The sequence below is a fragment of the Ostreococcus lucimarinus genome, chromosome 11 (genome assembly GCF_000092065.1).
Source record: "Ostreococcus lucimarinus CCE9901 chromosome 11, complete sequence".
In the NCBI taxonomy this organism is placed as follows: domain Eukaryota; kingdom Viridiplantae; phylum Chlorophyta; class Mamiellophyceae; order Mamiellales; family Bathycoccaceae; genus Ostreococcus; species Ostreococcus sp. 'lucimarinus'.
The window spans coordinates 570,185-593,542 of record NC_009365.1 but is presented as its reverse complement, the minus strand read 5'-3'; the positions used below and the strand labels follow the sequence as shown (position 1 = coordinate 593,542).

The 23,358-nt window shown below is 60.7% G+C and overlaps 9 protein-coding genes across 9 annotated transcripts; 5 read left to right on the top strand and 4 right to left on the bottom strand.

Moving 5' to 3' along the window:
• Positions 1 to 699: 699 nt before the first annotated feature.
• OSTLU_17468 (predicted protein) lies at positions 700 to 3,993 on the bottom strand (the record flags this gene model as incomplete). Its single annotated transcript, XM_001420352.1, has 1 exon — positions 700 to 3,993. One exon carries the CDS (start codon positions 3,991 to 3,993, stop codon positions 700 to 702), a length of 3,294 nt encoding a protein of 1,097 aa, XP_001420389.1.
• Positions 3,994 to 4,240: 247 nt separating this feature from the next.
• OSTLU_26654 (predicted protein) lies at positions 4,241 to 6,822 on the top strand. Its single transcript, XM_001420520.1, has one exon. It carries the CDS (start codon positions 4,318 to 4,320, stop codon positions 6,817 to 6,819), a length of 2,502 nt encoding a protein of 833 aa, XP_001420557.1. The 5' UTR covers positions 4,241 to 4,317; the 3' UTR covers positions 6,820 to 6,822.
• Positions 6,823 to 6,950: 128 nt separating this feature from the next.
• Positions 6,951 to 8,528, top strand: OSTLU_88696 (predicted protein; the record flags this gene model as incomplete). The annotated part of the gene is made up of 1 exon (XM_001420519.1): positions 6,951 to 8,528. The coding sequence occupies one exon, from the start codon at positions 6,951 to 6,953 to the stop codon at positions 8,526 to 8,528; it is 1,578 nt and encodes a 525-aa protein (XP_001420556.1).
• A 517-nt stretch (positions 8,529 to 9,045) lies between these two features.
• Positions 9,046 to 10,386, bottom strand: OSTLU_1531 (predicted protein; the record flags this gene model as incomplete). The annotated part of the gene is made up of 1 exon (XM_001420351.1): positions 9,046 to 10,386. A coding segment is annotated over one exon (1,341 nt), but the record flags the coding sequence as incomplete, so codon positions are not given.
• Positions 10,387 to 11,903: 1,517 nt separating this feature from the next.
• On the top strand, positions 11,904 to 12,950 carry OSTLU_17465 (predicted protein; the record flags this gene model as incomplete). The annotated part of the gene is made up of 2 exons (XM_001420518.1): positions 11,904 to 11,981; positions 12,144 to 12,950. The coding sequence occupies 2 exons, from the start codon at positions 11,904 to 11,906 to the stop codon at positions 12,948 to 12,950; spliced, it is 885 nt and encodes a 294-aa protein (XP_001420555.1).
• Positions 12,951 to 13,060: 110 nt separating this feature from the next.
• On the bottom strand, positions 13,061 to 14,349 carry OSTLU_17464 (predicted protein; the record flags this gene model as incomplete). The annotated part of the gene is made up of 1 exon (XM_001420350.1): positions 13,061 to 14,349. A coding segment is annotated over one exon (1,289 nt), but the record flags the coding sequence as incomplete, so codon positions are not given.
• A 645-nt stretch (positions 14,350 to 14,994) lies between these two features.
• On the top strand, positions 14,995 to 19,497 carry OSTLU_26649 (predicted protein; the record flags this gene model as incomplete). Its single annotated transcript, XM_001420517.1, has 1 exon — positions 14,995 to 19,497. The coding sequence occupies one exon, from the start codon at positions 14,995 to 14,997 to the stop codon at positions 19,447 to 19,449; it is 4,455 nt and encodes a 1,484-aa protein (XP_001420554.1). The 3' UTR covers positions 19,450 to 19,497.
• Positions 19,498 to 19,617: 120 nt separating this feature from the next.
• Positions 19,618 to 20,322, top strand: OSTLU_88691 (predicted protein; the record flags this gene model as incomplete). Its single annotated transcript, XM_001420516.1, has 1 exon — positions 19,618 to 20,322. One exon carries the CDS (start codon positions 19,618 to 19,620, stop codon positions 20,320 to 20,322), a length of 705 nt encoding a protein of 234 aa, XP_001420553.1.
• Positions 20,323 to 20,380: 58 nt separating this feature from the next.
• On the bottom strand, positions 20,381 to 23,329 carry OSTLU_43971 (predicted protein; the record flags this gene model as incomplete). Its single annotated transcript, XM_001420349.1, has 2 exons — positions 20,381 to 23,141; positions 23,202 to 23,329. The coding sequence occupies 2 exons, from the start codon at positions 23,327 to 23,329 to the stop codon at positions 20,381 to 20,383; spliced, it is 2,889 nt and encodes a 962-aa protein (XP_001420386.1).
• Between the last annotated feature and the right edge of the window lie 29 nt (positions 23,330 to 23,358).

Sequence of the window (23,358 nt, the reverse complement as noted above, 5' to 3'; positions counted from 1 at the left end):
CCCTAAACCCTAAACCCTAAACCCTAAACCCTAAACCCTAAACCCTAAACCCTAAACCCTAAACCCTAAACCCTAAACCCTAAACCCTAAACCCTAAACCCTAAACCCTAAACCCTAAACCCTAAACCCTAAACCTAAACCCTAAAAAAGCCGCGAAACGCGCGCGTACACAGATGCAAATGCGTGTTTCATGCGTGTACGCAAAATTCCAGCGTCGTCGACCGCCAGTGTAGTGGTTTTGGTGACTCCTTTACTCGCGCAACTTTCAGGGCGCCGAAAGCGTCATGTTCCAGAGACACTGCTAACCCTAGTTTTCAGCCCTAGTTTCTAACCCTAGTTTCAGGGAGGCGCGTTCGAGGGGCGACGCGCTGGGAGACGACGCGGGACGTCGACGGCGACGTGGGTGAATCTTTTTGCATTCCTGTTTCTTCTATTTTTAGCCCGCGATCGTTCATTCGCGATCCCCGTGTGGTTCGCGCATGTGTATCTTCACGCGCTCGCCCGCGAATGTCACATCGCGCAAACGAGAAAACGCCTAAAAAACGCTCGAGAAACGGCACTGTGACGCTCGCGTCCCGGCGCGACGAGGCGTCGCGCGCTTCGTTTCATGCACATATACTCTCGCGCGTGCGCCGTATCGTTTCGCATTCATCGCTACATTTCCTATTACTCGCAATTCTACTCCACAGGCTTCACCGCTCATCTCGGACCGCCACTCGCTGGCGCGCCGTCGATGCTTTTTTTCGGTAGGCTAGAAATCAGATCGGCGACGCCAGGCTTCCGTTTTCGCGACAGAGAAAGACTCTTCGCGTATTGAAACGGATTGTGATGGCGACTTATGATGCCCGCGTCGCCGTACGCGTCGGGTTTGCTGAGAATACTCAGAGGATGCGGGCTATTGAACAACACTCTTTGTGCGGCGTCTCGCCCTCGCTGATTCAACACCTCCGCAATGCCGCCTTCGCTCGGGAGCAATTCGTCTTGCTTGATGTGACTGATGATGAGCGAAGCCGTGAGGGCGGCGTCTGATTGCGTCAAACACGCGAGCTGATGCATTCGAAGTTTGTTCGCTTTCTCATCCTCGGACGAAGAGAAGTCTCCGTCCACGTCGTACGCCGCCGCCTCGTCCCAATGCTTGCTCGAAGGGCGACGATTCAACCACGACTCATCATCGCCGTCTTCGTTTTCGCCCAATCGCGCGCGCGTCGCTAGCATCTCGTACACGCCGTCGCCGTCGAGGATGTAAAGACCGGGTCCCGGCGGCAGAAGCGGGTGTTCAGAACCGTTGTTCGCCTGCAGCACGTACAAGTCACCCATCGGCGTATAAAACATCTGCTCGTCCAAAAAATTCGCCGTAGAAGTGTTGACGTTGAACGGCCCAGGCGCGTTGTCTAACACTCGGCGCGCCCACTGCGGATAATAGCACGAGAATGAGCGCGGCACGACATCGTCGCCCATCATGATCATTCGAATAAACGAACGAGGTAATCCGAGTCGAGTCATGAGCGCTTCGCCGCCAGTCATGACGTACGGCGCGCCGAACGCCCAGACGTCGGCTATGGCGTAGCGAGGTGCGCCGTTTCGCACGAGGAGCATCATCGCGATGATCATCGCGATCGATCCACCGATCGAATGTCCGGTGATTCGCACTCGCGCTCGCGCGCCGTGCTTTGCGACGTGCTCTTTGACTGCTTTCTCGATTCGACGGTACATCGTCTTCGCCGCCGTGTAAGCGCCTCTATGAACTTCCACACCGAGAGCGGGATCTTCAAACGTCACGGGTTGAAAGGTCAAGTTTGCTTGCCAGCTCGCAAAGTTCGTAGAGCCCTCGACGACGACCCACAGCGTCGCGGTGTCGTCTTGTGCGGCGACGCAAAAGTTCACAGGGAGGGATGCATTTTCTGCTCGCTCTTGTCTCACGCGCTCGGCTTCGACTTTCCGCTGTTGTTCGATCACCGTTTGTTGCATTTGCGACTGAAGATCCGCGAGCTCGCGCTGCATGGCCCACTTTTTCAACTTGCGCTTGTTCCGTTCGGCAATCGCACTCGCTTCGTCCAACTTCTTCTGCGCCTCGACGGCGAGCGCTTTCGCCGCTCGCGCCGTCTTTCTGGCTTTGAGTCTAGTCGATTCGTCCTGGGCGTCCTGAGAGCGTAATTCAGCCGCGAGCTTCAGAGCCTGCGCCGCGAGCTCGGCAGACTCGGCTGCAGCTTTCGATGCGGCGATTTCCAGCTTGGCGTCTTTACTCGCAGCCACTCGAGCCGCGACTACGGCTTCCTCAACCGCCTGTTCAGCACGCCACGCAGATTCCTCCAAGAGCGATTTGCCCGCGCGAAATTCAGTGGACGGAATGATTTCTTCGACGTCCAACGATGACGTGATCAACTTCAAACCGTTGCGAGGCAACGCGTGTTGCATTTGCGGTAAGTAGTACACCCAAGCCGCGAGCGAACACGCCAATCTCGCACTGCCAATCTCAATGTCGCTCTCGACAGGTACGAGCGAGTTCGCGACGACTCGTTGCAGCGCGGGCTTGACCATTTCGCTCAGCTCTTCCGACTTCTTCGATTTGCCGTCTCCGCGCTGCGTGGCCAATGAAGCCAGCCTTGAGACCGTCTGCGTGAGTTCTGACGCTACGAGCGCGTCTTGAGCACTCTCACGCGCGCTAGCGATCGCGCCCATCAGGCCTCGACGAACCCCGCGTTTTTGCGCCTTGCTAGTGTCGAGTGCGCGTGACGACGCCTCGCCGTCGTCTTCGAGCGTCCATGAGCCCAGTTTCTCGACTCGAGTGGCGACGTATGACACCTGCCGGAGCGCATCTGCGACGGCCGCGTTCGAGCTCGTCGCTTGTCGGATGACAGCCGCCTTGGCAGCCTCAAGAGCCTTGATCGCTTCTTCTTTTTTCAAATCGCCCTCTGCTCGAAGCGCTTCTTGCGCGCGACTCACTTCGCGCACGGCTTCTTCGAGACTTTGGCTCGCCTCGCGCGCTTCTTTTGCAGAAGCACGTGCATCTCGTAGCGACTCTTGCAACGCTTTGAGTGCAGAAGCGTTGTTTTCAAACCTTCCATCCTTCACCGCGCTCTTCTCCACGGTTTCAATACCGAGAAGCGCAGAATTCAACTTTTCCACCGCCGCTGTCGTCACGCTCACCGCCGTCTCGCTCGCATCACGAATCGCACTACCGACGTTCTCGTTCGAAATCGTCGTGTCGTACGCCATTTCATCATCTTCCTCGTCGTCTGAGGATGAATCACCATCACTCGAACCGTCCACGCGTTGCCGAATCCACGGCGGCAACGGCACGCGCTCGAGCAAGTTCGTCGGCTCGACTCCTCGATCGCTTGAAGACGATGACGCTCCATCGCTCGCTGTTGAGACTCCGATTGCGTCGGTGTTCACTACGAAGCTTCCATCACCGTCTACACTCTTGTTCGGCATCCACGACGACGTCGCCGTAGCGATGGACTCGCCCACTCCACTCACCCGCCATGGACTCTTCCATCGAAACCATCCGCCCGCCTCGACGGGCGCCGAAGAGTCTTCGTCGTCATCACGCGACGACGACGCATCATCTTGCGCCGCGATGGCGGGATTCTCGTCTCTCGCGTCCATCGCCTCGTCGTCGGAGTTCAGCGAGTCAAAGACGCCTCCGACCGCGCCAAACCAGTCCGACACGATTCTTCGCAAGTCGCCGTTTTCCGCCGTCGACGACTCCTCGACGACTTCATCGGACGTGAAACCCTCGCTCTCGTTCTCTTCGACCAACGCCGGCAGACCCTTTCGCGACCGCTCCAAGCGCGTCCTCGCGCGCGCCAACGCCAGTTTCAACTCTTCTGGGTCGGGCGTCGAGGACGTCGGCGTCGACGCATCGTCCTTGTCGCCTTTCCCTCGCGCGCGTCGCACGATGGACGCGCGTGACGGCGTCGACGATTTCAGCCGCCGCGTCGACGTCGACGGCCCCGCGCGCGGCGTCGCCCGCACCGCACGTTCCCGCATATTCCAACGTCGTCGCTCGAACGGTGTGTCTTTTGGTTTTCCGCGCCTTCACGCGCGCGCGAACGGACGCGCGCGACGCGCGCGCGATGATCGTCCCGCGCCCGTCGCACCGCGCGCGCGACGTTTCGCGCCGACGCGTCGCGACGCGATCGCCGTAGTGACGCGACGCGACGTGATGAAAGAGCGAGTCTCGAATCGACGGTGCCGCTTTGAACGGGGGGCCGCCGCCTCAACGGGGGGCTCCATTTTCGCGCGCGCTGAGGTGATGGCGCGCGCGAACGCGAGACGGGGGCGAACGCGATAGATTAATAACGACAGCTCGCGATGGTTGGTTTCAGTAAGACGCTCAACCGCTACCGGGTCGGCGAGTGGCACACGATGTACATCGACTACGAGCAGCTCAAGACGCTCGTGACGGAACAAAAGCGCATACGCGAGCTCGAAGCTCCGGCCGGGACGACGTCGGCGGACGACGACTATCGGGGACGAGACAGCGTGGACGAGACGCAGTGGAATCGATACGCCAACGCGCCGACGCTGACGACCGAGCTCGTGGAAATTGAAAAGACGCCGGGGGAGCGCGAAGCGCTGGAAACGCTGTGGGACGCGCTCGGGATGGATTACGAACCCATGCTCGCGGTGAAGAGCACGCTGCAAGACAACGGAAACGGCGTTGCGGAAGTGCTGGTGAGATTTTACCAAGCGCTGGACGTGCAGGCGAACAGGTGCAACTCGTTTTATGAGACGCTCGTCGAAATGCAAGCGAAGGCACTCGCGACGGCTTTAAAGCGCGTTGAGGTCATCGACGCGTCTTTGAACGTGGCGACCCCAGTCGTGAGCCCGAGAGAATCTGAAGCCGAAGTCGATCAAGGCGGCGAGACGGAGATCAAACCAGTGAGGGCCGGAGGGCGTCACTCGCGCCACGGCTCCCTTTCCACGACTTCTGGTACGGACTTGCATGCTCTCTTCTCAAAGTACAAAGAGAAGGATAAAATTACGGATTCGTCTGAAGCGGCGGCGAAGCGCGCGGCACAGGCGCTGGTGGATACAAATACGTCCTCGTCGACGGCGAAGTCGCGAGAGACGACGGTGAAAGCGCTCTTGCACGACATTAAAGAAATTTACTACTCCGTGTGCATGATTCAGAACTTTAGCACGCTGAACGCCGTGGCGATTCGCAAGATTACGAAGAAAATGGATAAAGAAGCCGGCACGCGGACGAGCGGTATATACTGTACCACGTGCGATGAGCTCGCGTTTTGGCCAGACTTGAAAGAGTCAACGTTTCAGTGCAAGACCATGGCGAAGCTTTGCGAAGAAGCGTTTCTAACCTGCCACGCGTTGATTCGCCGCATAGAGGCTACGAAAACCGGTCTCGTGCGCTTCAATACTCGAACGCAATCGTTCGCGACGCTTCGCCGAAAGGAACGCGTGGAACTACTAGAAAAGCTTCGCAGTACGGGCAACCGCATCAAAGACGACGGCACCAAGGTCAACTTGGACCGAGATTCGCCTGATAATCCGATTCTCTACTTCACCGGCGGATTCTTCTGGGGTATCGCATTTCCAGCATTGCTCATTCCACTGTGGTACCTCGTCGTTTCGTGCGGTCTGCAGTCCACTGACGATAGGTGCCGGAGAGAATTGGCGGCGTTTGTCACCCTTCGCGGCGCCATGCTGGTTTTCGGGCAATCGCTGTTGTGGGGACCCACCGTGTACGTTTGGCAAAAGCTGATGGTACACTGGGAGCTGATCTTCTTTCGGAGCGCCGGTAAGACGGGTTTACGAGCAGAGTACGCCATCATCGCTACCGTGCTGCCGTGGATTTGTTTCGTCATCATTTTGACGACGAGCACCGTGTTGTGGTCGTCGGGAAACGCGAACACGCAATGGGTCAAACCTCTAACGATGGCGCTTTTCATCGCGTTCGCCGTGCCCGTGCCGGCATCGTGGGAATGGGCTGACAATCCACGATATTGGTTTATCCAGCCCCCGATGACGACCCGAAGATTCATCGGACGCCACGTGATGCGAATCATGAGTACTCCGTGGACGAATGTGGTTTTTCCAGACTTCTTCATAGCCGATCAGCTCACGTCGCAGTCCACGGCGATTGCGGATTTGATGATCACGTTCCACTTGGCATCCGAAACGGCGTCGACTCGCGTCATCGCGGCGACGATTCCGCACTACTGGCGGTTCATTCAGAGCTTTCGCCGGGCGAGAGACTCTGTGGTGCACAAACGAGGCGGGGCGTTGTCGACGCACTTACTAAACGCCGGAAAGTATGGCTGCTCCATAGTCGCGATTTGGCTTCGCTTCTGGGCTTTGCGATCGAGCCAGAGCGACAATCACAGCTCTCCACCATGGATCGTCGCTTATATCGCGACGGCGTCGAGCGTGTGTTACTCGCTTTATTGGGATTTCTTCATGGATTGGTCGATTTTCACGTTCAACCCAGAGTCAAAGTGGCGCGTTGAATTCCTGTCGAGGCGTTCGCTCGTAAAATCTCGCGCGGTTTGGGTCGCCGCGATAGTTTTCAATGTTTTCGCTCGCTCGGCGGGCTTGTTCGCCGCCGTCCCGGGTTTGCCGATGCGACATCTTTCGACGCAAGTGCTCGTCACGGGATTGTCCGCCGTTGAAGTTATCCGGCGGGCGATCTGGAACGTTTTCCGCGTCGAGGCTGAACACGCGGTGAACTGTGGTGGGTTTCGCGCGTCGGCGGACAGCCAATTCGACGCTTTGGAAGACCCTTTCGTCGCGCACGTAGACGAACTCAGCCGAGAACTACAGTACGTCCCGGTGAAGGGCGGTCAAAAAGTGTAGAATTGATATTGAAATGATTAGACTCCGTCAGTCCTAGACCCTAGACTGTCCGTTCGATGGCATCCGTCGGTGCGCGTTTACCCGCACTCCGCGGCGATTCGATCGACGGCGCGCGAATAGAGTCGCGAGCGATGACAACCGAAGGCGACGAACCCGCTGTCGCCCCGGACGCGGCGGCGAGCGGTGAAAAGAGCGAGAAACTTCTCAAGCGTGAAGCCGAAAAAGCCGCCAAGAAGGCGGCGAAGGACGCCGCGAAAGCGTCCAAAGCGGCCGCCGCCGAACAGCGCTCGCGGGGGCAAAACGCCGTCGTGAGCGTGCAGTGCTCGACGACACCGCCGGTCGAGCTCGAGGCGTGCAGCGGCACGCGCGATTGGTATCCCGAAGAGTTTCGTTTGCAGCGATGGCTTTACGAAAAGTTTCGAGCCACTGCGCGAGCGACCGGGTTCGAGGAATACGACGCGCCCGTGCTCGAGAGGCAGGAGCTTTATAAACGCAAAGCCGGCGAGGAGATTACGCAGCAAATGTACGCGTTCGTGGACCAAGATGGGGTGGAGGTGACGTTGCGACCCGAGATGACGCCGACGCTCGCGCGCATGGTACTCGGTCGCGCGCAGTCGATGATGTTGCCTTTGAAGTGGTTTTCTATTCCGCAATGCTGGCGTTTCGAGACGACGCAGCGCGGTCGTAAGCGCGAGCACTACCAGTGGAACATGGATATCATCGGGTGCAAGTCTGTGAGCGCAGAAACCGAGCTGTTGTTCGCGGTGTGCGAGTTCTTCAAGTCGATCGGGATCACGTCCGCCGACGTCGGCATCAAGGTGAACTCGCGCAAGGTCATGGCGAGCGTGTTGGATTCATACGGAATCACCGCGGAAAAGTTTGCGCCTGTGTGCATCGTGATGGATAAGTTGGACAAAATCGGCGCCGATGCCGTCAAGGCTGAGCTCGTGGACACGCAAGGATTACCCGCGGAGACGGCTGCGAAAATCGTAGAGTGTTTGGCGTGCAAGACGGTGAGCGACCTCGAGGCGCTCTGCGGCGAGGGTGCCGATCAAACCGGCATCGATGAGTTGAAGAGGCTTTTCGAGCTCGCCGAAGATTACGGCTACGGTGATTGGCTGATTTTCGACGCATCCGTCGTGCGAGGTTTAGCTTATTACACCGGCATCGTCTTCGAGGGCTTCGACCGCGCCGGGGAGTTGCGCGCCATTTGCGGTGGCGGTCGCTACGATAGGTTGCTCTCTTTGTACGGTGCCGTGACCGAGGTGCCGGCGTGTGGTTTCGGCTTCGGCGATTGCGTCATCGTGGAGTTGCTCAAAGATAAAGGATTGCTCCCTGAGCTTCCCAAGTCGATCGAGTTCGTCGTCGCCGCGTTCAACGAAGGCATGCAGGGCAAGGCGATGAAGGCGGCGTCGATGATTCGCGCCGGAGGTTCGGATGTGGATATGCTTCTCGAGCCGAAGAAGAAAGTAGCGAGCACTTTTGATTACGCCAATCGTATCGGCGCTCGATACATCGTCTTCGTCGCGCCGCAAGAGTGGGAAAACGACATGGTGCGAATCAAGGATTTGCGCGCCGATTACACGGACAAAGACGAAGAAAAGCAACTCGACGTCAAACTTAGCGATCTCGGTAGGGTGTCGGAAGTATTAGCGGCGCACGCGGCGGCGATCGGCGCTGCGAACAAAATGGGCGGAATGGCCGTTTAGAAGGAAAACGCTTTCAAATCAATATTCTTCATCATCCACGGCGGCGCCGCCGCGACTAGTTTGTCGTGTACACGAATAATTCACCAAATTCCGTCGCCGCGCCCGACGCGCTCGTGCCCACGCGCACCGACACGGCGTACCCGGCGGCGTTACGTTCGGGCGGCTTGGGCAAGTCTGCGACGGACGGGGCGACGCACGCGACGTGCGACTTTGTGAACGAAGTCGCGCGAACGAACACGTGCTCCGCTTCGGTGCCGAAGAAGCATCCGACGTCGCGCGCGCCGGGAATCCCGCTGCCTCGCAGCGTGACGACGGCGCCGCCGCTCGCGGCGCCCGTAGCGGGGTCGATGGATGTGATTTCTGTTCGCACGCACGTCGCGCCCACGGCGGCGCGCGCCCAGGGTGGAAGCGGACAAAACAACGGATTACGTCCGAGTCGTAAGACCCGCGCGACGCCCGCGGGGCGGTTTCTGTGCTCCTCGAGCTTTGGCACGGAGTTCGTCTTGGGATCGTAAAACGAATCCGGGATCGCGCCCGTGAACTTGTTGCCCGTGAAATCGGCGAGTTCCAGGTGCGGAAGCTCGACGAGCCACGACGGAATTTCCCCGACGAATGCGTTGTTTTGAATCTCCAATTTCCGCAGAAATTCAGCCGATTTCAACGACGCGGGCACGTTGCCCGAAAACTTGTTTTCGGCCAAATTCAGCGAAGATAATCGACGCATGCGCGCGAACGCATCGTCCGCGATGTCGCCCTCGAAGCCCGCGCGCGCGAGCTCGACGACTCTGAGATTCCAACACTCCGACAGCGCGTCGGGCATTCCACGACCGGCGCCCAGACGCGCGTTGCCGCTCAGTCGCAACGATTTCAACTTTGTCAAATGACGGACAGAATCCGGCAACGGGCCGAGCAAATCGTTATTCGACGCGTGTAGCTCCACCAGTTCGCCCGCGTCGTCGAACGCGCCGTCGGTGAACGCGCCGGAAATTCTGTTATTCGACAGTCTCAAATACCTCAAATGCGGCGCGCGCTTGAAGAACTCGCCGTCTAAGAGCACGCCGACGAGACGGTTGCTTTCGGCGTCGACGACGCGCAAATTCGACGTCTCCGCGCCGTCGGGAGGAGCCAACGTCCCGGTAAACGCGTTGTTTGAAACGTCCAAAATTTCTAGCAATCGCAGCGAGAAGAGTTCCTTTGGCAAATCCCCCGTCAAACGGTTCGAGCTCACGTCAAAGGTTTCAATCTCTCGCAAATGGGCGACGGATGGGCCGAGCGACCCGATGAGCGCGTTTCCGGCCAAACGCAGGTGCTTCAAACGTCGCAATCTCGACAGCGATTCCACGGGCACGACGCCGCTGAATGAGTTTTCGCCGAGATCCAACACGCGAAGCGACTTCATTTGATCGACGTTCGGCGGTATTTCCCCAGTCAAACCGCATCTCGACAGCGTCAACTCTTCGAGCGAGTCCAGATTGTTGAGCAACCAATCGGGCAACGTTCCACCGATGTTCGAGTTGCCGGCTAACGAAAACGATTTCAGCGATTTCAAACGTCGCCACGACTCGGGAATCGGGCCCGCGAAGTCGTTTTTGTTCTCGAGCCCAGACTCGCCCAGATACAGCACTTTGAGCTCACTCAACGCGCCGAGCGACTCGGGAAGCGCGCCGCGCATGGCGTTCGCGGACAAGTCGATGTGCCGCAGATTCGTCAGCGCGCCGACGTCCTCGGGAAGCGCGCCCGTGATGCGATTTCCAGACAACACGAGGCTCTGAAGCTGCGTCATCTTAAACAAGTCTCGCGGCAAATCTCCCGTGAACAAATTATCGCTCAAATCGACGTAGCGCAGCTCGTGCACGTACGTCGCGAGCGCGGTGACGTTGAGCGATCCCATGCACGCGACGTTGTTCAGGTTCATCAACAACTCGGTCACTCGACCGCCGACGCAAACGACGCCGTGCCACGCGTTTGCGCACGGCTCGCCGACGCCCCAGTTTCGCGTGTTGCTCCATCTCGGACCGTTGCATCGATCGTAAAATTCCAACAATCCCTGTTTGTCCGAACTCATCGGCACGAGCGCGTACCCGGCGTCGCCCTTGGCCGGCATCACCTCCACCGCGCCGTCCGCCGTGAGTCGCCGCGGGCGAGACTCCGGTCGCCCGGTGCCGACGCCCCCGCCTCGCTCGTGCATCCACGTGTCCCCCCACTCAAACTTCTTCCCCGTGCGCGGATTGACAAAGTGTTCGCCCTCGCGCCGTAACATTTCAAACATTTCCTGCGCGGGCGATTTGGAATTTAGTTCCTCGACCAGCGCCTCGATCGCCGAATCCGCCGCGCGCGCCGCCGTCCCGCTCGCGTCGCCGTCGCGTCCTCGCGCGACGGAATCGCCGCCGTCCGGCGTCGTCGTCGTCGCCGCCATCGAATCCATGGAATCCGCGGGCACGACGCCGACGCGCGCCTTCGCGTCGCCGCCGCCGGGACGAATCTCCGCCGTATACGCGTACGCGTGAGACGCCGACGCCGACGTCGACGCGTCTCGTCGAGAATCGCGCTCGACGCCCGCGCGCGCGGTTCCCGTCGCCCCTCGAAGCGCGTACTCTTCGAATCGCACGCGCCTCGTCGCGCGCGTCCTCGCCTCCCCATCGCCTTCCTCGTCGTCTCCTCCCGCGCTCGCTCGCCAGCGTCCGTCGCCCAACAGTCCCGCCGCCGCCGGTCCTCCCGGCGCGAGTTCCCCGAGCGCCAACTCCGCCTCGAGCAATCGTCGCGGGAGTTTCGGTTTCTCGTACAGCCTCGGTCGCGGTCGCGGTCCGAACGCGCTCGCGCTTCGCGTCGCCATCGCCGCCGCGACGCACGCCGCGCGCGCGACGACGCGTCTCGCGTCCGCGCGCCGTCGACGCCGTCGACGCCGTCGCGCCGCGCGTCCCGCGTCGTCGTCGTCGTCGTCGCGTCCGAGCGCCCTCGCGCGTCGCGCCGCGTCGTCCGCTCGCGCGCGTCGACCGCCCGCATCGACGCGCGACGTCTCGCGCGACGTCTCGCGCGTCCCGAGCGTCCACGTCCACGTCCACATCCGTCGTCGTCCGTCGTCCCGCGCGACGGCGACGACGACGGCGACGACGACGCGCGTCGACGAGTGCCTCGTACACCGATCCGGACGCGGCCGCGACGCGACGCCGTCGAGCGCGAACGACCGCGAACTCACGCGTCGATGGATGCATCGACGATGGCATCGTCGCGTCGGACGCCGCGCATCCATCCAGATGCGCGATCGGACGCGATCGGCGCACCGCGACGCGCGCCGTGACTCGCGCGTCGCGATACCGACCATTCGCGATGACGACGCGAACGCACGGCGCGTTCGACGCGCACCACGCCGACGCGATGCACGACTGCGCGTACGACTACTACGGACGACGCGTCGCGACGTGCTCGAGCGACCGAACGATTCGAATCTTTGACGTCGAGTGCGAACGAGGCGCGCGATCGAGCGACGCGACGCGCGAAGCGAACGCGCGCGGGCGAAGCGATGGGACGGCGGCGAACGGGACGCGCGACGCGCTCGGCGCGCGCGACGCGGAGGATCGCGCGGGGGGGAGACTGGGCGACGCGAACGGAACCGAGGGAGAGGCGAATCGCGCGCGAGGGACGCACGTGGCGACGATCACGGGACACGATGGACCGGTGTGGAGCGCGAGGTGGGCGCATCCGAAGTTTGGAACGCTGCTCGCGAGCGCGAGCTTCGATCATCACGTGCGCGTGCACAAGGAGACGGAACCGAACGCGTTTTCGCTGGCGTACCAGACGCCGACGGGAACGCACGACGGGAGCGTGAACGCCATCGCTTGGGCGCCGCATGAGTACGGGGCGAAGCTGGCGTGCGCGTCGAGCGATGGGTCGATCTCCGTGATCTCCTACGACGGCCAAGCGAGCTGGACGGTGGAGAAGATTCCAAACGCGCACGCCATCGGGTGCACGGGGGTGTCGTGGGCGCCCGCGGCGACGCCGGGGGCGCTGGTGAGCGCGGGTGGGGGCGCGAGCGTCGTCGACGCCAAGCGTTTAGTGACGTGTGGATGCGACAACTTGGTGAAAATTTGGAGATTTGACGAGGAGCGACGCGTTTGGGGATGCGAAGCCACGCTGAGCGCGCACGGCGACTGGGTGCGCGACGTCGCGTGGAGCGAAAACATGGGTCTTCCCATGAACACCATCGCATCGTGCGGGCAGGACGGCAAGGTGTTCATTTGGACTCAAAGCGAACCGCGCGGAGCGTGGCAATCGCGCGAGCTGCACGATTTCGGCGCGCCGGTGTGGCGCGTGTCGTGGAGCACGATGGGCAACATTCTCGCCGTGAGCGACGGGAACAACACGGTGACGGTGTGGAAGGAATCTTTGGACGGCGCGTGGAATCAGATCTCCGCCGCGGCGTGATCCACAAGTAACGCTACCGTTTGAATAACAACGAAATAATCGCTAAATCTAAAACTCTCTACGCGCGCCCCTCGAGTTCGTCGACGGCTTCGCACACGCGATTCGCGCACGCGACGACGTCCGCCATCGTCGCGTTCGTCTTCAAGCCGCGAGGGTCGATGTGGCTTCGCGTCGCCGCGAATCCTTCGGCGCGAAGCGCGGTGATTAACACGTCTCGCGGTGGCACGCGTTTCGCTCGGCCTCTTCGTCCGAGCTCATCCGTGCGAAGATGGTGAGGCGTGCGCTCGAGCCCGGCGTCGGCTTCGCCCACAAACGCGTCGAGCAAATCGCGCAGTGATAGCTGTCCTTTCACCGGTCCTGTGTCGGATTCGTCGTCGGCGGCGAACCAACCCTGCGCGTCCGCCGCCTCGATCATCGCCAGCACGGTGTCGCGATCGTGCAGCGATCGTAACCAAAGCGGTCCCGAAATCGCGAGCGCGGCGCTTCGCGTGTCTTCGGCGGATCCCTCGCCGCGACATCTCGCGCACTGCGTCGTCGCGTCGTCGTCGCCGGGCGCTATCGTTTTCGTGTGCCCGTACACGTCGATCAACGGCGCGCGCACGACGGACGTGTCGCCGCATCGATCGCAAAAGCCGACGAAGCCCATCGCGGCGTCGCGATTCGACGCGAAGGCGTCGTACGCGCCGCCTCGCGCCTTTTCCACGCGAAACATCACGCGAAACACCGGACCGTGCGGATGAAACAACGAAAACAGCGGCGTCGCGGATATTCCGATCGCCGCCCCCCGTCGCACGACGTCGCCTATGAAGACGCGGAGCGCGATTTCGTTCACGCCCGGTCTCGACGGCGCGACGACGGCGTTTCCGAACGCCCGACTCAACGTCTCAGGATTCTGCCCACACAGCGCTCGCGCGTCCGTTGACGTGGCGTAAAACAACCCACCGTACTTGACACACTTCAACGCGTCGCCGAAGTTCGCCGCGCCGAAGCCGTCGACGTCGACGACGTCGTAAAACGTCTTCTCCAGCCACGCGCGCGCGAAGACGCGTTGCGCGTCGTCGAACGTCAGCTTCACGTCCACCTCGCTCGCGGGCGACAGCAGGTCGGCTAAATTTTCTCGCACGACGTCTTCCACGTCCGCGTTCACGTCGTTCGCGTGCATCGACTTCAGCACGCCCGCCTCGGCGTACCTCGCCGCGCGCGCGCCCGACGCGCACGTCGCGTCGAGCACCTCCAGCCGCCGCCTCGTCGTCAGCGCCGCGAGCACGCCTAAATCTCGTCCCTGCGCGCTCTCGGCGCGGTAGAACGTCGTCGTCGTCACTCGAATGTCTCGTCCCCGCTCGCGTCGCGCGCTCGCGCGCGCGTCCCCGCGCGGCGCGTCCCGTCGTCGCGACGCCATCGCGCGTCGTCCGAAGCGTCCTTCGCGCGTCGTCCGACGCGTCGCGATCGACGCGCCCCGTCGTCGCGACGACGACGTCGACGCGCATCGCGACGACGACGACGTCGACGACGCGCGCATCGTCGTCGCGACGCGCGATGGCGTCCCGCGGGTCGCGACGTCGTCGCGATGCCAAATAAATAAATCCCATACTTTACGCGACACACACATACGCGACGCCGACGGACGACGCGCGTCCAACACCCTCCATCGCGTCAGACATCGACGCGCGTCGACGTCGACGAAGGGCACCGCGCGACGCGCGAGGGACGATCGGCGCGAGCGCGAATGTCGCGGCGCGGCGACGACGCGGGACTCGGGTTCGGGGCGCGCGCGACGACGCGCGAGGGCGACCGCGGGGCGACGACGACGGGACGCGGCGATGCGTGGACGCGGGGCGTGGACGCGCCGAGGGACGCGGAGCGCGCGGGATTGCTCGCGCGAGGACGAGGACGAAGCGATGCGGACGAGGACGACGCGAGCGCGGGACGGGGGACGCGCGGGCGGTGGATGGTGGCGACGAAGGCGATCGCGCTGGCGTGCTGCGCGTTCGCGGCGGGCGCGACGACTGGGGACGTCAGGAGAGGGTCGAGAGACGCGCGAGAGATGGCGAGCGTGCGCGCGGAGGCGGCGATGAAGATAACGCGGGCGTTGGGTGACGCGGGGACGGGAACGCCGGCGTTGGGGTTGTCGCAGTACGAACGAGATCTGGCGCGCGCGAAGACGGCGGAGAACAGGGCGCTGCGAAGGGCGCCGCGGCCGCCGACGTCGGCGCGGACGTTCTCGGCGTCGGGGACGCCGCGGCTCGGACGCGATGCGTCGAACGCGACGTCCGGCGCGCGAAACGCGACGACGACGGGGTATCCGAGTGAAGACGACGAAGACGCGTACGGGGACGAGCAGGACGGGTATTCGGACGAGACGGAGCCCGAGCGCGACGAGCGTCTCGTCATCAAGGGCGTTGAAACCGTGCTCGAGCGAACGCGCGAGCGACTGATCGATGCGGATAGCGAAGATGAAAGTGTGCTGGGTTACTACAGATTACCGACGATGGCGAGCGGTAAGATTGCCTTCGTGAGCGAGACAAACATTTGGATCGCCTCCGCGGACGGCGGCGTCGCCTCTCGATTGTCGTCGACGTACAGTCGCGAAGGTGTGCCCAGACTTTCCCCCGATGGCTCGCACATCGCGTTTCTCGGCTTGACGTACGACGGCTACGACGTATTCGTCGCTCCGACAGACGGAGGCGTCGCGACGCAAGTCACGTTTGGGGGCAAGACGCAAGACATCGCCGATTGGCCCGAGGACAACGAGATTCTCCTCATTTCCACGGCGTTTTCCAAGTCGGCGTCGACACAGCTGGTGACTCTCAACCCAGACACTAGAGCGATGTCGCCGTTGCCGTTTGCCAGAGCGATCGAGGGCGTGAAAGAATCGGGCGGATGCTACGTCTTTGTTCCGTTGCGACAGACGAGCTCGACAAAGCGCTACGAAGGTGGCGAACAATCGCGCTTGTGGCGATGGTGTCGTGCCGACTCCGAGGCGAAGCCGCTCACGCCAGAAGAAACGTGGGGCGTGCGGGGAGCATGGAGTCCGAGTGTTTCTGTCGCGAAGGGCCTCGAGAACTTCATCTTCTTCATCAGCGACAAGTCGGGCGTCGCCAACGTGTGGTCGATGACGACGGATGGCGAGTTCGCGATGCAGCTCACGAATGAGTGTTTGTTTGATGTTCAAGAATTTACCGTCGATGGTGATGTGCTCGTGTATCGACGCGGTGGTTCACTGTACCGCCGTGCAATTTCGGCGCACACGGCGCGCGCGCCCGCGCTCGGCGAGGAAGTCGAGCTGACATACTCCCTTGTGAGCGAGTTCCGCAAAACGATGCCGACGGAGATTGAGGACCCTTACTCGTCAATCAGTGAACTTGTGTTGACAAACGATGGCGCTTTTGCCGCGTTTGTGATTCGTGGTCAGGTGTTTCACTCCGCGCTCGTTCCATTCTTGGGAACACGCGTGGAAAAGGTGACTCGCTACAGCGGGGCGGTGCGATACAAGCACATTCAGTTTGTGAACGACGCCAGCTCAGACGGACAACCCAAACTCTTGGCGCTTTCTGACGCATCGGGCGAATACGAGTACGTCTTGCTCGAGCGTCAAATCGAAGGTGGACCGTGGAGAGAGACGAAGATCACGACCGGCGGCAAGATCAAAGGTGCCATGGAGTTTAGCTCCATCTCTCCGGACAATACCGCCCTGTTGCTCGCCGACACGGATGGGAATTTGAAGCTCGTCAACTTGACGGAGACGGCGGTGAATACGGCGTTGTATCGAACCACGGAACCTGAGCCAATTTCAGCGAAGCTCGCCAAACGTCAAAGTAAACCGGGCAGGCCGGATGCATCGCCCGCGGGCCCTCAGCGCCCTAAGCCAATGTTGGGCAGAAGCCCCGCCGCGCGCCGCGCCGCGCGCCGCGCCGCGCGCGTCGGAAGACGCGTATCGGGGCGCCGTGCGAGTCTACACTTGGCGAGCATCGGCTTGGGGAAAGAAAAGTCCGATGACAAAGCGTCGTCGGTTTACGCCGATATCGACGGCATAGCGAGTATTGACACCATGTTGAATGGTTTCCGTCCGGAGGGCGTGTACGGCTTGGCGTGGAGCCCCGATAGCTCGTACATCGCGTTCGCCAAGGATGAAGAAAACGATTTTTCATCCATTCACGTGTTGAATGTGACGTCTGGGGAAAGTACGCGAATCACGACGCCGAGTTACAACGCGCACAGTCCAAAATTTTCACCCGACGGCTTGTACTTGTACTACTTCAGCGATCAGCAAATCGCCTCGGGCGGGAGTTCGCCGTACGGCGCACGCGGTGCTGAGCCGATGTTTTATGAGACGTCTCGATTGATGTGTGTTCCGTTGCGTATTGGCATGACGTGTCCGTTTTTCATCGGTGACGAGTTGAATCCTGAAGGCAGCGTGTTCGATGCAGAGTTTGGCAAGGCGTTACCGACGATGATTTCGACGAAAAACATCGAGCAGCGAGCGCAAGTTGTCCCCGACTTGCCAGAGGCCCAATACTTGGGCTTCAACATCATCGGCGACGGAAGCGGGATGCTCCTTACCTTGGTTGAAGATGACCAGGTCATCGTCGCGGTGTACAGCATGTACTCGCGTCAAATCTTGCCGTTGTATCCCGATCCTATGGCGGTAGTCGTGAGCGGGGACATGCAAGTCTTCACCCTCGTCACCGAACAGGGTGTCGCGCTTTTGTCCGCCAAGGGCGTATTACAGCCAGGATTGGATCAAGAATCCGCTCTTCGTGGAGCCGAAGTTTGGTACCCTCCGGACACTTTCGGTGTCATCGTGAATCCTCGCGAGGAATGGCTGCAAATGTACGAGGAGGCGATGCGCAACATGAGAGATGCCTTCTATGACCCAAAATTGCACGGAGTCGATTGGACATCCATCACCGATCGCTATCGCCCATTGGTATATAAAATATCTGCCAAGGGCGAGTTGCGGGACATTTTAGCCCAAGCCTTCGGTGAGCTCTCCGCGTTGCACGTGTTCGTATCCGTTCATTCTGACGATCCCGTGCTTCCGCTCGGTTCGCCCTCGGCGTGCCTCGGCGCGAATTTCGAAATGACACCGTTGGGTTTGAAAATCGCGTACATTCACGAAAGTTCGGGGATCTTGGAGGCTCCGCAGTCATCATTGAGTCGTTCTTCACTTTATTCGCACGTCAAACTGCAGGCGGGAGACATCATCGCCAAAATTGATGGCGTTCTCGTCAACTCCACCGAGTTGCCTCTGTCGAATTTGCTTCGCGGCAAAGCTGGGATGCAAGTCTTACTCGAAGTCATCAAATCGCCGCGGTCGGAGCAGGAGCGAAAAGACGAGGAGGATTTGCAAAAGATGAAAGAGTTGCGCATGATGCAGCAGATGATGGGTGGTGGCATGGGTATGGCGTCGTCTCAACTCGGCGGCGCGAGCACCGCGACGAAGACGCTTCGGGATCCGCACATGGCGAGCCTGGTTCGTAAGCACGCCACCCCAGGGGCGCCCAGACTTCCGCTGGGTCAGCCGCGGCACAGTGTCGGACCGTTGAAAAACGGTGATGTGCACGCTGACGCGAAGTTGGCCGGGAAGGAACATAAGGGCGATGACGAAAATGAGCAGCCCGCACCGACAACGGAGATGATCATCGTCATGCCGCTCATGCTTGAGGAGTGCGACGTTTTAGAAGCCGCGGATGCTGTCGTTCAAAAGCGGGAGTACGTGAAGAGCCAGACCAACGACGACGTGGCATACGTTTACTTGGAAGACATGGAGCAAGAAGGGCGCGGTTCGAGTAATTCCTTCGACGACTTCGCCGCTCAGTTTTACCCGAACGTGCGCAAGAAGGGCTTAATCATCGACGTCCGTCGCAACGCCGGCGGAAACATTGACACGTGGCTGCTCGAGCGTCTTCGTCGCGTGGCGTGGATGTTCGACACCGAACGAAGCGGTGCCGGCGACACGACGATGCAATACACGTTTAGAGGCAAAGTTGTCGTGCTGATTGACGAGCAAACAAGCAGCGACGCCGAGATGTTCGCGCTCGGAATTCAACAGCTCGGCATCGGTCCGGTGATCGGCGAGCGCACTTGGGGAGGCGCCATCGGGTACAGCGGCCACCCCGAACTTCGTCTAGTGGACGGTTCGGGGTTCACCATTCCATCCTTTGGCCCGTACATCAACGGAGACTGGGCGATCGAGCAAAAGGGCGTCACCCCTGACGTTCTCGTGTCCAACTTACCAGTGGCGACGTTTCACGGGAAGGACGCCCAACTCGACGCTGCGATCGCCTCCATCCTGGACTTGATGGGCACCGAAAGCGTCGAATTGCCGCCGAAACCTACGTATCCGAACCGTGCGTTCGATTCCACGTCGTGCGCCGCTGGCGAGACTGGCGTGGACTCGGCGTATCTCGTCTCCACCCAGGCCGCGCAAGACGACGCGTCGACGCCAGCCGTCGAGTCGGCGACGCAAGTGATTCAAGCCGAGACCGCGGTGCCGTGAGCGCCACACCATAGTATGATATTAACAGGCTTATTGCAGTAGTAGAATGTGAATTGATCTAGGAAATTTGAGCGAACCGCGCCCCGATTGTCGCAGACGTTTGCGCCGACGCTCCGCGACGCCGAGCCCGCACATCGCGCCCAGCGCGCGCATCGCCGTGCACGCATCATGCAATCCCCCGCGCGCGACGAAACACGCACGTACGACCCGTACGCCGTGTCGCCGCGCGTCGTCTCCATCGACGTCGAGTGCGTCGCCAACGGCACGACGCACAACGACCGAGCGGTGGCGCAAATCGCAATCGTCGACGCGCGCACGGAGCAAACGCTGTTGAACGTGTACGTGAAGCAGGAGAAACCTGTGGTGAGTTATTTGACCCCCCTCACCGGACTCACCGAGCAGTTGCTCGCCGAGCGCGGGGTGTCGTTCGCGGAGGCGGTGGCGGCGACGAAGAAGGCGCTCGACGCGCGGTGCGTCATCGTCGGGCAAGGCGTGCTGAAGGACGTCGAACAGTGGCTCGGATTGGTCAGAGGTGTGGATTACGGCGATTTAATCGATTTATGCGGGATATGGCGCGTGTTTAACGCGCAGTACAAGTCGTGGAGCGTGTTCGGGCAAGACCATTTGGTGCGGTGCTTGTTGGCGACGGAGGTGGCGGAGACGCACGACGCCGCGGGGGATTGCGTGAAATCTGTGCGGTTATACAGGCATTGGTACGCGTTGAAGGACGACGACGAGAAGTTGGCGTGCGAAAAGGCAAAACTGTTAGCCATCGCCCCGGAACCGAGCTTTTCGAAGCGATTTCCTAGCTTCGAGGGAGTGTGCCAAGGGAATCGTCGGACGTGCGTTTGCAAGGCGCCGTTTTTTTCATAGCCGCTCGTAGCAGCCCTACTGATATCGTGTTGTACAATATTCTACTTCGTACCGCTCTTCACGCGCTCGCGATCTCCCCGCGCGGAGTGTCGTCAGGAACGATGGTGATGAGCAAACGACTCCGATGCGCAGGGAGTTGTTCGACCTCCACTCGCACGGTGAGCCGGTCGAAAACTTTCCACGTCTTTCCTTTGTGCGTCACCGTCATAGCGTCTTCGTCGAGCGTACAAGTCGCGGTGTCGCTATTTTCGCCCTCGACGAAGAGCACAGGTCCTTCGATGCCAAACTTTGGGACAAAAACCACGAGTCCGTTTGCGCGCACTTTGAAGACGCGCGCGTCGGCGACAATTTTGCGCTTGCGGAAAAACACCAAGGTGTGTAACTCTACGGACGCGCGACCGGCTTGCTGAGAATTGCGATGACGCACGTTGCAGACGTCTGCGACGGATTTGACGTGATCGGAGTCCTCCAACGACTTGTGACGAGGACACAGCCCGATCGCCGCACTCAGTAATCTGTGTACGATTACGTCGGCGTACCGACGAATCGGCGACGTAAAGTGCGTGTACAACGGCATGGCGAGACCGTAGTGCATGCGCTCTGGTCCAGCGTATTGGCCCGAGCTGCAGTACACCGCCTGTGACATGCACCGCGTCGCTTGTAAGCGCAATAGCGTGTTGAAATACGCGTCTTCCGGTCGCACGGCGGCGTCTAGACTCGCCGCGAGCGTGCGGTTGGATTGCGTGTCAATGTCCACGCCGCACGCCTTGGCCGCCTTGAGTAAGGGCTCAAACATTTTCTGCTCGGGAATCGGGTGACGGCGTAACATCGCCGCCGCGGGATATGCTTGCAAAATACGCTCCGCGGTGCTGACGTTGGCTAACAACATCATTTCTTCAACCATTTGATTCGTCTCGCGCGTGACGTACATGCCCACGTCGAGCGGATCGCTCGACTGCTGATCCATCTCGAATCGCACCTCGGGCGAAGCCAATGTCAGCGCGCCGTTCGCCATGCGCCGCTTGCGTAGCTGTCTTGCGACATCACGAAGTCGCCTCAAGCTGAGCGTCAAATCATCGTTCAAAGATGCATCGTCGATTCGCGTCTGCGCTTGCTCGTACGTCAACGCCGCCGCGCTCTTGATGACGCTCTTCGTAAATCGTGGTTTGACGGTTTCATCCGGAAGCATCGTGGACTTTTGCACGATCCAAAACGCCGAAAACGCCAAGCGCTCTTGACCTCCAACCAAAGAGCATATGTCCGTCGTCAGCGCTCCCGGAAGCATGTCCAAACGGCGTTGCACCAAGTACGTCGTCGTCCCTCGACGCGCCGCCTCTTCGTCCATGGCGGTGTCTGGGAACAGAAACGACGTCACGTCAGCGATGTGCACGCCGATTTCAATGCGCTCGTCGTCGATATCGCGCGCGCTCAGCGCATCGTCGATGTCTTTACACCCCGGAGGATCGACGCTGCACACCAATAAATCGCGCAAGTCCTCGCGACCGGGTTCGGCGAGATGGTCGTCGGTGACTTTCCACGGCAAGGCGGGCACGCACGCGTACACCGCCGGCGCGAACGGTCGATCGTCAACGTCGTTTTCGAGCAGAAGTGCCTGTGTTTCGGCATCGACGCTACCGATCAATCCGAGCGACTTGACGTAGTGCCCTTCGGGGTACATGCTATCCGCGGGCCAATCGTCGATGACGACGACGATGCGCTGGTCAAGCAAGCCTTCGAGTTGGCGCGTCTGGATGCGAATCTTTGGAAATCGTCTATCGCTCGGCACGCACAAGACGCGCGATGCGAAGCCGCCACCGGCTGCGGTTGGACCTTTGCCGTCTCTTCCCATGTCGACCGACGCCGCATAACCGCGTTCGCGCCAGTTGCGCCGAATGATACCTACAACTTTTCCCGTGGGAACGACGCCCGACGCCTTCGTCGCCGCGACAGCGACGTCCGTTTCATCCGCAGTCTCCGGCGCCAGTCCGCCGGCGTCGTCCTTCGCGTCGACGTCCGCGGAGGACGTCTCTTTGTCTTCTTCTGCGGTACCGGTGATGATCATACCACCCGGACGAATCCATTGGGATTCGGGCAAGATTTCCACGGCGACCAAGTCGCCGTCGATGGCGCGATTCATCGCCGCGCGTCCGCTCAGCAGTACGCCTTCTCCGGTACCTTCATTCATCACGTGCGCCTCAAAAGGGTTATATCTAGACGTTCGAACGCCGCCTTTGATCAATTTTCCACTCGCTAAACCTTCCTTGATGTCATTCGCGTCGAGATACGCCTCGAAAACGCTCGCGCTCGCGCCGCCGCCGCTCTTCGCTCGCTTGGCGTCGCGTTCGTCCTCGGGAATCTCCGCCCCTCCGCCCGGGACGACCAAATCCACCAAGCTCGCGTCGTTTGAGATCGACTGTATCCATTCAATCACGCTCATCACGTCTATATTCTCCTCTCGCGCCTTTCTCGCGTTTCCTCGATCATTCGTCACGAGCGTCACGCGTTCGCACGCCGCGCGCGGAATCGCTCGGCGATAAAACGCCGCCGCCTTGCGTATCGCTCGATCGTTCCGATCGTTCGCCGACTCCCCCGCGACGTCTTCCGCGTACGTCTCCGCGTGATTCTCATTACTAAACACGTAAAACCGCTTCTCTTTATCCTTACACAATCCTCGTAACCGCTCGTACGACGTCCGCGACTTGTTTCGCGTCTCCTCCATCACCGTCGCGCAAATCACCACATCCGTCACCCTCGCGTCCGCCAGCGCGTCCATCTGATGCAGCGCGACGTTCGAATCGATCAGCGCGATCGTTCGCTCGCTTTTCGCGCCTCGGCGCTCCGGTCGAAGCACGTACAGCGCCTCGTCGCGTCCTCGATACCGCGCCTCGACGGCGGCGTCCCCGCATCCGACGTACACGTCGTCGCGCAGGTACCGCTCCCGTCGCACCTTGGTCACCGCCTGCCCGCGCTTCGTCGTCTTGACGAACGTCTTCCCGACGCGGTGCATCGCGCGCGTCGGCGTCGTCCGTCGTCGCG